General features: G+C 47.9%; 1 protein-coding gene across 1 annotated transcript in view; it reads left to right on the forward strand.

The window, feature by feature from the left end:
- CACNA1G (calcium voltage-gated channel subunit alpha1 G) overlaps positions 1-12,298 on the forward strand; it is a 161,840-nt gene that overhangs the window by 104,337 nt on the left and 45,205 nt on the right. Inside the window, exons 21-23 of the mRNA XM_067308542.1 lie at positions 6,629-6,729; positions 7,964-8,087; positions 11,735-11,803. Coding sequence (XP_067164643.1) covers positions 6,629-6,729; positions 7,964-8,087; positions 11,735-11,803 — 294 coding nt within the window. The remainder of the gene's footprint in view (positions 1-6,628; positions 6,730-7,963; positions 8,088-11,734; positions 11,804-12,298) is intronic.

Below are 12,298 nucleotides of genomic sequence, written 5' to 3' on the forward strand. Positions count from 1 at the left end.
CTCGTTCTGACTTTTCTGCTCGTTGGAGTGATGCCTGCGCCTCTGTCCGGGTGTCACTGGGGAGTAAAAGCGATGGTCCGTGGCAGGGGCCGGGTCTCACCTTCACGCGCCAGCCCAAACTCTAAGTGGCTCAGCAGAGCTCCTGGAGGGATCCAGGCTGTGGAAGCCCCCCAGGGTTGGTGCTGGCTTTGTGTTATGTATTTCAGTGCTGTACTGGGCAGTTTATGATGGAGAAATAGGGACAAAACTCCACAGGTCCCAGGAGAAGGTGCAGAGCAAAGGCCTGCCATCCTTTGGTTATCTTGGCAATATGTGTTGTTTTAACAAGCAACTTTCCCTGGTCTCCAGCTATTACCCGGAGTTCTTCCCCCCACGCACAGCAGCAGGCAATTTCTCTCGACATCAACAGGCAATGAAAGGGCAGGGTTTGGCCCACAAGTCCCCTGGAGGCATTAGTCCCATGGAGACAGTGGTAATTTCAAAGGCTTTGCATTAATTTCAATATGAAGAGGTATTAGTCCAATAAGCGTCTCTCTTTCACAGGCCTGAAAAGTGCCATTTAGAAAATGCTAGCTAAAAGCATGGCAGCAGGAGAAGAAGAATCAGCTGTAATTTGGAGCTGATTAGGGCGCAAGACAGTGAAGAGGCATCTCCAGCTTGCATGTTCCCTGGATCTGCACTTTCAAATCAATGCACATAATTTGCTACGTGCTGCCGCTGCCCAAATTATGTAAATGCTGCGGGGACTTAGGAGTTGGAGAAACTTCAGCAGGGTGAGGGATGCACTGAAACACAAAGAACCACATTTTGAGCTGGCACACACCTTGCCCGACCCCAGTCAGGGGCAAAATGGTGCGAATGGGGCCAGCAGTCAGCAAAGGGGTCTTCAGCGCGATGTAGCAAACGGCAGGCTGCCTGCCCGCCGCGGTCACAGCTAGGGATGGGTGCGCTCAAGGGCTTTTAGCAATCTGCTTTTCGGTGTAATGCAAGCGTAAATATGACACGGACGTCTCATTTTACCAACTGCTCTCTCTGTGCTTGTCCCTGAGCTTTTCCGTTAGGTTAGCAGCAGCTGGGGGGCATTGCAAAGGCTGAGGGCACCTTGAGAGGCTCCTCCTGCAGCTGGCTAGGGCAGGAGGAGTCCTCTGCCTCTCTGGGGGCTGCAAGCAGCACGAGGAAATGACAGATAGAGGTTTCCAAGCACCCTGCACAAAGTGGCATTGCTGGGGACGGTCGGTTCTGCCAGCTTTGGTTGCTTTTCTATTTTGGTTTGCCTTTTTCTCAGGCTTAAGAAGGCCAGTGGCCTGATATGCCATTCCCAGGCAGTAACTCTGTCAGTCTTGCAAAAGTGACATGTTTTGGGTAGAGCCTTGCAATTATTACTTCAGCAGTAACCGGGGCAGTACTGAGAATGTGAAAACTGTAGCTTGTGGACGTGATTTTACTGTATTTTGCTGAGTTTGTTGAATGAAAATGGGACATGGAGGATGTGCAGGGATGAAAAAGGCCACGGCAAGCAAACGCATAGGAGAAGAAAGAGAGTTTCCGCTGGCAGAATAGAGTCACTCAGCCATGAGCCACCTTGAAAAAGCCATTACCCCATTGCCTCTCTAGCACGGCTCCTCAGCCTGGGATTTTTGATTGTCTTAACCCGGTTCTTAACCTCCATAAAATAAATTGAGTTTTTAAGAAAGGGAGCAGTAATTATTTTTGGAAAAAGCACTATTAAAATGATCAAGAGACCACACTCTTTGTAGCTAGCTGGGGATTTTTTTGTGCTCCTGCATGTGCTGTGTTTTCCAGTTGACCTGAGCCAAACAGCTGGCGGGCCCAGAGCATCCCGCAGGTCTCTTACTTTGCCTTCTCCAGATAATAAGTTCACTGGCAGATCCCAGCTCACATTAGACATGTTGTGATGTGGCACGTGGAGGCCATGCGGTCCTTTCTCTCCTGTCCCCATCCCATCCACCCTCGCAGCTCCAGCCAGCTCTGACTAGTATTCTCGAATAAGATGCATGTTTTTAATCTTTATTATGATGCTGCTCATAGTGTAAATAAGGAGTCTTCTCTCTTTTCTGCATGCCGAGGCCTGGCTGCACAGGGTTGGACCAAAGGTCCCTGAATCCTCTCCCACTGAGCACTCTGTCGCAAATGTTTAAGCAAAGAATGGAAAAACAGGATTTAAAAAAAAAAAAAAAAGCATGCCTCTGCCTGTGGTGTAGCCACAGCGAGCAGCTGGGACATCCTCAGCTGGCAGTTGCCTTTCCTCATGCTCTGAAATATGTATTCCCTGCAAATCACTAAACCAGAGGGATCAGAATATATTGCTTAGATTAGTGAAATCAGTCTCTCGGGTTGCTGAGCTTCCCTTTGTGATTTCCTCCTGACATTTTGGGGGGATTCTTTGCCCCTAAATTAACCTTGACAAAGTTGGAAAAAAGTCATTATTTTTTAAATTGAAAAAAAAAAAAATCCCCAACTCCCCCACCAACAAAAGAAGAAAAGGACTCAACTGTTACTCAGATCAAAGTAAACCTAAATATGCCCTTCTGCAACAAAGCTTAACAAGCTCTCCTTGCTGGATGGTTTTGATTGCCTCTGCACAGAAATAAAAGAAAGTGCAAGGATTTCATTTGGATCTCACAGACTCCCATTATATTAGTACCACTCCGCTGCTTTCAAAGAGTTTATTCTAAATTTACATTGCTTAAAGGGGCCTGAATCAGGCCCCTAATATTTCTTCTCCCCAAACATATAAAGTCAGGGGACCAAATTCTGCTCTTCAGTGCATGAATGTAGACAAGGAGAAACTTCCCTGAAACAGCAACCTGCTGCATATCTGCGTTCACATGGGTGTAACCAAGACCAGGGATCTTCATGGACATCTTTGGTGTTCGGGTCTGCTTGTCCAGGTTGTGTTACAGGTCACTGCATGCACCAGCTGCAAAATTTGCGTGCTCTGGAAAGCAGAAAAAAGCCACTGTCCTGTAAAACCCAATGACTGAGTGCTCAGAGTGGAAAGTGAGGGAACTACTTAATCTGACACCAAAGGTGTCTTCAAACGAACCCCCTCCCTTCCTGTCCCCCCCCCTCCAAAGCGAGCTGGGCACAATTCGAGTTACGTGTGAATGTTGCACATTGCGATTGCAGCTCCTTTCATCTCTGGCCATTTCACTTTATTCTGTGCCGTGAAGCCCAGACATGCCCTGAATCATCTCATCCTGCCCCACTGAACGTCTGAGGTTAAGTAATCGGGTCCTGAGCACCTCTAGGCAGCTTCTAGCTTGCTTGGAGGTCAGCTGTGGCTCATGGAGAATTTTGCAGCAGTTTCCCCCCATCCTTGTAATAAATCTTTTATAAATTTAACCCTCCCTCTTACTCCAAGAAGTGTGTCAGTCATCTTTTAATGCAAGTTGCCTTTTGTCCTGCCCTCAGATGGCCCAGCATTACTATCTGAAATCGCCCCCCACCAAAAAAAGGGGAAAAAAAGAAAAAAACCCACACTATTTATCAGTAGTTCTCCTTAATGTGGAATTCGAGGGTGCTGTTTGCACTGTGGCAGATGAAGGCAGCATCGCTGCTTATTAGTGAGAGTCAAGCATGTGCCTCATCCTCGCAGGCCCCTCCGGGTCCTTGTCAGCTGGGAGGGGAGGCAATTCGGGCCGAGAGCACGCCAGGACATCGTGTCTAAGTCACTAGCAACTGAATTAAGAAGTAGTTCTCTCTCCCCCTCCCTCCATCTTTATTCATCCTGTCCAGGTGTGTTTTATGAACAAATAGATATGATTTAAGCAACATAATTGATATATCGCTTTGAACATAATACAGGCTTAAGCAGCAATCAGCCTGATTGTAAGCAGCCGATGCGTGTCTGGACCTTGCAGAGAAAGCGTTTGATGGGACTTAGGCTGGCAATGCTCATTTTTATTTTGCAAATATCTTACATTTGGCTCAAATTACTGAACTGTGCTGTTCCACTGGTGGAAAGCTGGAGTAATTCCTTTGACTTTCGATTGATGCGGCTGTATTGGAGGACAGCACTCGGCCCCACATAAAGCTCCAAGCTGCTCCAACCTGGGCTGAGCCGCGGTGCCTGCCCTTACTATACCGCACTGAATAGAGAGACATGATGGAAGATCGCTTTTTGCCTTTGTTATCTGATTTAGCCTGTGAACTGCAAGCTGCAACAATTAGACAAACCCCAAAATATCTTTGGCATTAAAATTGGACAAAAGGAATATAAAGAAGCATTCTGTGCTGCTGACGCATTACCATTCACTACAAATCCCCATGATAAATACCAGAACTGCTTTGAATAATAGATACTTTTGGAATCTTTCCAGCTCACAAAATGAACTGGACCAAGTCACAGTTCCTGCTCCATGTCCAGAGGCTGGGGTAGCAATCGCTTGCTCTCACTGCAAGTTCGAGCAGACATCTAATTTTATCCATTTATTTATCTTTGTTAAATCTAAGGATAATTAAACTAACTAGGATGCTATAAGGGATAACGCAACCCCAAGGATGCATGCTCTATTAAATACAGTTTAGAGAGACGGGAGCATTTCTGACTCCTTGCCTAGAGTTGAAAAATGAACATGAAAACAGCCAAGATGTCGCCAAAACCTACTGGCGTGCAGTGGTGTGGTGTGTGTTTGCAGAGAAGGGGAAGGAATGATGGACAACCAAAGGAGAAGGGTAGAAAAATCTACCTTTTTCTTTATTCAGACTTTTCTTATTATTTTCACAAGGTGGTTTTCATTTTCTAAAGGGTTCAGGTTGTCACCAAGCGCTTTCATTAAAATGGACACTGTACTAGCTATTACCCATCACTAATGAGACCCCTGGCTGAGCGCGTATAGGAACACAAAGCATTTTCTCCATTTGACTCAATTACCCTAACAAATCCCATTTTTACAGTCCAGAATACCTTGAGTTGCTCATAGTTTGGCTCCAAAGGAACACAGAATCCCTGCTCCCTGTTTCCAAGCTTAAATAAATAAAAGTGCCTCAGTCCCGTGTGCTCCTCAGGCGAGAGTGGTGGTTCCTCTTCTGTGCTCCGCACACCTCTGCTCCTTTGCAGATCCATTTCTGAACATCTGCAAAAAAAAGCTTCAAAGAGCCTGTGCAGCCACATTCCCAGGTGTGTGCACATCCAAGCCAGCGTGATGAGGAAAATAAGAGTCACAGAGGAGCGTGAATTTTATTTTTATTTGTCTGTAAATGCAAAGTGTTGCGGTGACATTGCACAAACAAATCTGTGGATTTATCTTCTGGTGCTTTGATTTGAAAGGGCTGAGAAAGCCTCGGTGCAGGGATAAGTTATTGGTCTGGGGAGCCGTGTCCTGGGTGGCTTCTGCTGGTTGCTAGTGGGCTAGTTCGCAGCACTGTAATGTAAATCAGATTAAAGATGCTGACCTCTCTTTGGAGACCTGTGGAGGAGAAGGTGGCAAGCCCTAATCCACAGGCTGGTGCAGCCAGGGCAAGGCTTCCTCTTGACATATGCTTCTTCATGTCTTCATTTGACTTGTTGACCAAGGCCTTTTAAATCTGTCTTCCTGGCCTTAAACAACCTTGCAGACAATATAAAACATAAGTATGTCTGGCTGAGGATGCACTCCAGTTCAAGTAGGAATTAATTCAGGGGAGTCGGATAGGCTGCGTTTATCCAGGAGGTCAGACTGGCTGGCCACGATGTTCCCTTCCGGCTTTATAATCTCCCCGTCTAATCTGCTCGTGCCGAATGAGAGGCAGATGTTTCCCATTGTGTTCATGGACCAAAGCGCAGGTCCCCGGTGATTCCTTCGGCTTCACGGTGGTGCACAGGCATTGGACTCCGTAGGACTTGGCCCAGCAAGCAGCAGGAATCCCTCTGCTCCCATTATAGCCGCTGACATAAGCCTTGTATATTCCTTAAAAAAAAAAAAGAAAACAACTCAGAAGATTCAGGCAAGCATCTGCTAAGCATCTAGAGTGACTGAGGCTGATCCATGTGGGTTATCAGTCCTGCGGGATGAGAGGTTTTTTTACCGTATTCGTCCTGTTAGCTGACTGTGTGCCAGATGCAGTTACTGTGCGGCAGAATTAGCAAGAGCAGACCCTGCGGGCTCGCCAGGGGCCCGGCCCCGCTGCGGCATGGACCCGGGGCTCGGGAGCAGCCAGCACCCCCGGCGGCAAGAGCTCCTTCCCTCTTGCTGGGGCTGCAGGGCCCTGCCCAGTGGAGTCTAACTTGGGGAGACCATTTTCCTTCAGCTTTAGAGAGCACATGGGGATTTTTGTTCTCTGAAAAATTGCCCTGATGCCTTTGCTTGAAAGTTTTTTGGATTTATTGTATTGACATTTCTCTCTACTTTTTCCTTCTAGTAATACTTGCAGTGCAGTCTCTATGCTCGAGTGGGGATTGTGCGTGATTTTACTCAGGCCAGTGCAGTCCAGGCAGCAGATTTCTTTGTAACTCCTATCTCCCTGTCCCCATCCTGCCCCATGCATCAGGGTGCCTGAAGCAATCCTGCAAACAGAGCAGCTCACCAGCACTTGTCAGCAACAGCAAAGCACGGCCAAGGACCCTGGGGGCCCTGCTGATCGGCAGGAATAACAGACTACAACTCACTGTATGTTTTTCTCCTAGAACAAAAGGGACCGCATGAAGGCTTGGACCCGGGCGCATCTCCCCACCTGGTGCAAAGAGAGAGACTCCTGGTCCATCTACGTCTTCGCTCCTCACTCAAGGTAAGGCAGCTGCGCTCGGGCAGTAACAGTGCGCTTGCCATGGATGTCATTGTTGTGATGGCTCATGGTGCCCATGTATCCCAGCACGGGTGTCCGTATGTCAGTCCACCCATTTCCCAGATACAAACTCCCCAGCGCTTCCCCTGCTCTGATACTACAGCGGGGTCATGCAGCAAACAGCGCCCTGCTGCAGAGAACTGCTCTGGAGCAGGCACGGCCCTGGCAGGGAGCGTTGAGCAAAGGCCCATAGCCCAGGACATGGATAGAGCTTTATCAAGGTCCTTATCTGCTTCATTAGTGATGCCAGCCCTCAGCACGAGTGCAAGTTTTTTACTCAACAGAGTGTGTGGAGTTTGAAGCAGGGGAAAAGCTGCTGTATTAAGGATACCTAAAGAAATATAAATTTGCACCAGGTGTATACTTACGACATAGCGGAGGACTCTCTCTGGCCTTGCTAAAGCTGCCTCTCACCCTGGACTTCTCTGTCCTCTCCCTTCCCTCCCTTCCTGTTCTAGCAAACCCCAGAAAACTGCCCTCCCCTTACCTGGAGAACCTGAGCTCCTTTGTGCCACCCAGGCCCAGCTGTCCTGGGGCCATCTGGCCTCTGTGCCCTCATACGTGTTCGTGTGCGCTTAACACACACTTAATGAGGGTTTCCCATGTCTGAGCTGGTGGGCCCTGGACAGCACTCGAGTTCATTCATACAAAGATTAGAGAGATTTTCAGAAATAGACTTTGGGAAATGTAATATGGTATTATAAATCCTGGGTCAGTGTACAGCCATCTGTCACAATAAATAGCTTCTGTCCTTTTGTTCCACGTGGTGTGCTCAAGCCTTACATGCTTGGTGGGGGTATTGCTTTCATTATTTAAGCTAAACCCGAGCATTACAGACAAGAGGGGGGCTTGGATCCAAACCTGGCCGCATGTCTGAGTTGCAGGAACAGCTGCTCCGTTTCAAGTGAGCCTCAGACCTCTATGGACATTACCAGGGCTTGAAATTTGTGGCTCAGCTCTGTAGCTCAGGTCCTTTTCTATTCATACATAGATCTGCCTGCAGCTCACGGCTATGCCGGAGAGGGGACTGGGAGATTGCAGCTCATCTGCTTTGCAAACAGAGCGCTGAATTCTCCTGCCACGCCTAGAGCTACTGCGTTGACGAGAACGTGTTCATCTCTAACTACTCAAGCATTAATAGCTAGTATGTGTGTCTTCTTTATTTCTTTCTGGGCAGATTCCGTCTGATGTGCAATAAAATCATCACGCACAAGATGTTTGATCATATCGTCTTGGTCATCATTTTCCTGAACTGCATTACCATTGCCATGGAACGACCCAAAATTGAGCCTCACAGCGCTGTGAGTTTCTGAGGTTAACGTTTTCCTGTGCTCTAGGGTGCCGTGTTACTTGTGGAGCCAACACACCTGGCTTGGACCCCACTGCCGCACACTTGGTCTCACTTTCTTTCTTAAATGGGAAGCTGCATCCGGTGCAAATCCTGGGGTCGTACTGGGATGGCCCTGATTGCGCTGCCCAGGGTTGGCTCCCGAGTGCCTGCTCGGGGGTCTGGTTAAGGAAGGCCACACAACTGCTCTCTGCTGCATTGCCTTGTGCCAGGGGGTGTTTAACGGGCTCCAGGGAGACGCCTGCACCTGGGCAAGGCTGCATGCCCCCCCGTGCGAGCTCCCCAGCACTCTGGGATACTGGGAGAGGAAGAGGTTCAGGACGAAGGAGCGCTTGTGTGCCAATGCCTCCTGCTTAGGCATTGACAAGCAGGTGTCAGGAAAGGAGAGCTGGAGAAAGGCCCAGACAGCATTTCACCAGGCCAATGCTCGGGAAAGCTTTCAGGCATCTCCTTGTGCTGTTCACCTCCCGCTCCATGCGCTGGGGCTGCTCCTCACTGTCTCAGCCCTGCAGCTTGTGACTTGTTGTTAGGGGTTACTGAAAAGCAAATACTGCCTGTGTGTTATTTAATTTCAGCAATAAATTCAACTTTATGGTGGATGCTGAAATGCTTTCCATGGCAAGGAAAGAGAGGGTAGTTCTTCCACAAATTTGACTCTCTTGGTCCCTACCCAGACTCCTTTCAATGTACAGAGCAGCGCCTATGGTCTGCAATACATCAAAGCTCCCCCTAATAATATCCCACTACTCCAAGTATGATCAGCGTTTTTTATACTGAGATAACCATGACAGCTGTCTCAGTTTCCCTCTCTGATAAACCTTCAAACACTTTTCCTCTCTCGGCACGATGTTTGTTTCTTCCATCTGTTCTTCATGGGAATGTGTGTAAGGTGTGAAGGGGAAGGGAGAAACTGTTCATTTTATACTTTTCTCTCCCCTTTGTCTGTCATCTTTGTTGTGACACAAGCAAAATTGAATTGATACTTGCACTGTGATTCCATTTCCCTGAACAATTTTGTTTTAATAGATTGCGTAATGTTGTGGGTTTTTTTAAACCAGACCCTCATAACACCAATCTCCATCAATCAGATGGACAGAATGATCTGATTGCTCTTTCATTTTAGCATAGGTTGTGGTACACACGCTGGACACTTGCTGACATATTACAAAAGACTACTCATATCGCAATCGTACAGAACCCTGTTCTGTCCACACAGGCATGTCAGGCTGCTTATTTTCATGGATCTTCAATATAAGACCTTAAAACTGGAGTCCTGGCTGCTGTGTGCCTATTTTAAACTTTCCCTAGTCCTCCTGACAGAATTAGCTTGCCTGGAGGTCCCTCCCCTAAATTCATGTTTTCTTTTGATCGTTGTGCAATTGCGGTGCACCAGCTGGCTACCACCGTCCACCGCGTGGTGGCTGGGTTTCTGGCACAAAGCCAGAGTGTGTGTCTGGCTAGCAAAGTGCTCTGGGGTATGTTTGTAGCTAGCCAAGTGCTTTGGAGATTTCAAGGATACAGAGGGTTGAAAGCAAATCTGAAGAAGGACAGGTAAGCCATGCAAGAAGAGAGCCGGACTTTCTGCTAGCTGATCTAGCAAGGGGAAATCACCCTGCTGTTCCCCAGATGGGAAACCCCCACAGTGACATTCTTGCAGGATCTGATGGAACAGAGGTTTTCCACAGACGACTCAGGCATTTGGATATTGGGCTCCCATTAAGATGAGCAGCTGAAGTTGTCCCTTCAGATTCTATATGCCTCTGTGGAGCCCCTTGCTGTGTCCTCTGAGAGTCATCATTTGCCAAGACTGGCTCCAAAAGGAGCCACATTTGTGCAGAAGTGAAGAGAATGGTATCACGTGCAGGAGAAGCTGAAGAGGAGCCCCCAGCCCCCAGAGAGCCAGATAGCCCAAAATAATGGTACTGTCTGCAGAAGAGATGGAGGACGAGCTGCAGTGATCCTGGGCTTTGGAAGAGAGGAGAGAGGAAAGGAGAGAGGGAGCAGTGTGAGACTCATCAGCATCAGGTGGAAACCATGGGGACAAAAATGGGCTCCAGGGATGGAGCTGAGCTGGACTGCCGTCCAGGCATAGCAGAGGAGGAGGCGGATGCTGACGGAGCAGAGGAGCCAGGAGGAGTGCACAGGCCATGCTTGTGGTGACAGAGCTCTCATCTGGAAACCAAGAGAGTTAGTTTAGCTTGAGTTGTTTAAAATAATTATACTTAGCTTCCCTGAGCTGTGGATTTCCTAGCTGCTTCAAGCAGTTCTCTTTCCCTGCCCGTTTCAGCTGGCTTATCAGAACAGGGGATGCCGTTGCTAGCCAACACTCACTGCCCATTTCAGAGTGCAGTACATGGGCCATGAAGATTATTCTTGAAAATAGCCACATGCTTGCCAGAGAGAAATGTAATATCTTCAGTCTTTCCTCCATGCTCTTGCTGTTTTATCTCCAGCCCCAGAAGCGCCTCCTGCAGCATTCTGCTCCTTCCTCCTGCACGCTTGCTAACCTTGTACAGCAGTCTTGTGTGTGGCAGTCAGCTAAAGGCCAGAGATGTTTCCTATCACAGCTATCACAGTGCAGGTCTAGGACCTAATTAATTATGGACACAGTATGGAAACAAGCTACTCTGTGGTTCCTGAGTCACTTTCGGTAAATCATGATCTGGCAAGCAAGCGAGTTGCCAAGGTGTTTTGTCTTGTTTAAATTGCATCTCATTTTGAGCTAGAGATCTGCATCTCCAAGAGGACTGCTCTGTAGGGAGCAGCAGAAATAAATCCAAGATTTTTATTAGCAGAATTGGAGCTGTTTCAATTGTCTGCGTACATGCATACATGCACACATACTATCTTTCCTCTAACCTGCTTCTTCTGCTGTCCATTTCTCAGTACAGGTAATCAGAGATTGCTCAGGGATTAGGGAAAAGTGTAATTTATTTAATGATCATCATTAAAAGGAAAGGTTTCTGCTAGCTACAGATAGGGAACCAGTCCATGGTCTCATCTGTAATCACTAGCTACTATTGCAGAACGGTGGCAGTGAGGAGTGGATAGTGCAGAGGCCTGGGAGATGAAACTATTGGCCTTCATTCCCAGGTCTAGCCTGTGGCTTTGGGCAAGTGAATTAACCTTTTGGGGGACAAGTCTCAGCTGGCATAAACCCCTAGAGCTTCTCTGGCTTTGGAACTGTGACAGCTCACACCAGCCGAGCTCCTGCCTCCCTTGGACCCTCCTTGCCTTGCTGTACAGCCAGGTTAACATTGACTTAATTTATAGGGGACCAGGGGGCCCGGCGATATTTTGGCCCTGGGGCGGATGGGACGGGGGCCTCGGGTGCCCGCCGGCCCCAGCGTGCGCGGGAAGGCTGGCTGCTGTCCGTGGTGCTGACACCGGCCCCGGCCACCGGCAGCCCCCGACCGCGCGGCAGGTGGTTGTCGGAATATTTGGATTTTTCCTCCTTTGAGAGCTAGCAGCTTGAGACTTGTTTCAGCCCAGATGCTGTGGAGCAGTTAGCAACCGTGCAAATATACACAGGGAGGTGTATGGCTACGGAGAGCGGGCTATAGAAAACGTTGTCGCTTGTTTTGTTTTGTTTTTTTATAGGAACGGATTTTCCTAACGCTCTCCAACTACATCTTCACAGTTATCTTCCTGACTGAAATGACAGTTAAGGTAAGTAAAGCTGGGGAATGTGTGTGGCTGTACTATATTGGTGATACTTTATTACAGTGGACTTGTAAAACCTCTAGGCCCACCAGTTATGAGTGAGGTGCATATTTTCCTCTTCTGAATAATATTCAAGTACCCACTACATGCCTTATTCTGAGCACACTTCACACAGAATGATTTCACTGAAGTTGCTCTTGATTTACACCATTATATGAGCAATGGGATTCTTCAGTTCAGCAGTCTTTCCTATTCAGCAAAGCTCTTGAGCACGTGCTTAACTTCAGCCATGCATGTAAGTCCCATTGTCTTCAACAACCTAAGCAGCGATGTGCTTTCCTGAGGAGGAAAAGGCTTAAGCACATTGAAATACTTCGCTGGATTTGAGGCAGGAGGCTCAAAGACTGTCAAAAACACATTGCTGTAAATCTCTCTTGTGTAATTCATAATCATCTCACAGAAAAATTGCTCTTTCTTTAGGAAGTTTCTCTATTTTCATTA

Source organism: Apteryx mantelli, chromosome 19, assembly GCF_036417845.1.
Source record: "Apteryx mantelli isolate bAptMan1 chromosome 19, bAptMan1.hap1, whole genome shotgun sequence".
In the NCBI taxonomy this organism is placed as follows: domain Eukaryota; kingdom Metazoa; phylum Chordata; class Aves; order Apterygiformes; family Apterygidae; genus Apteryx; species Apteryx mantelli.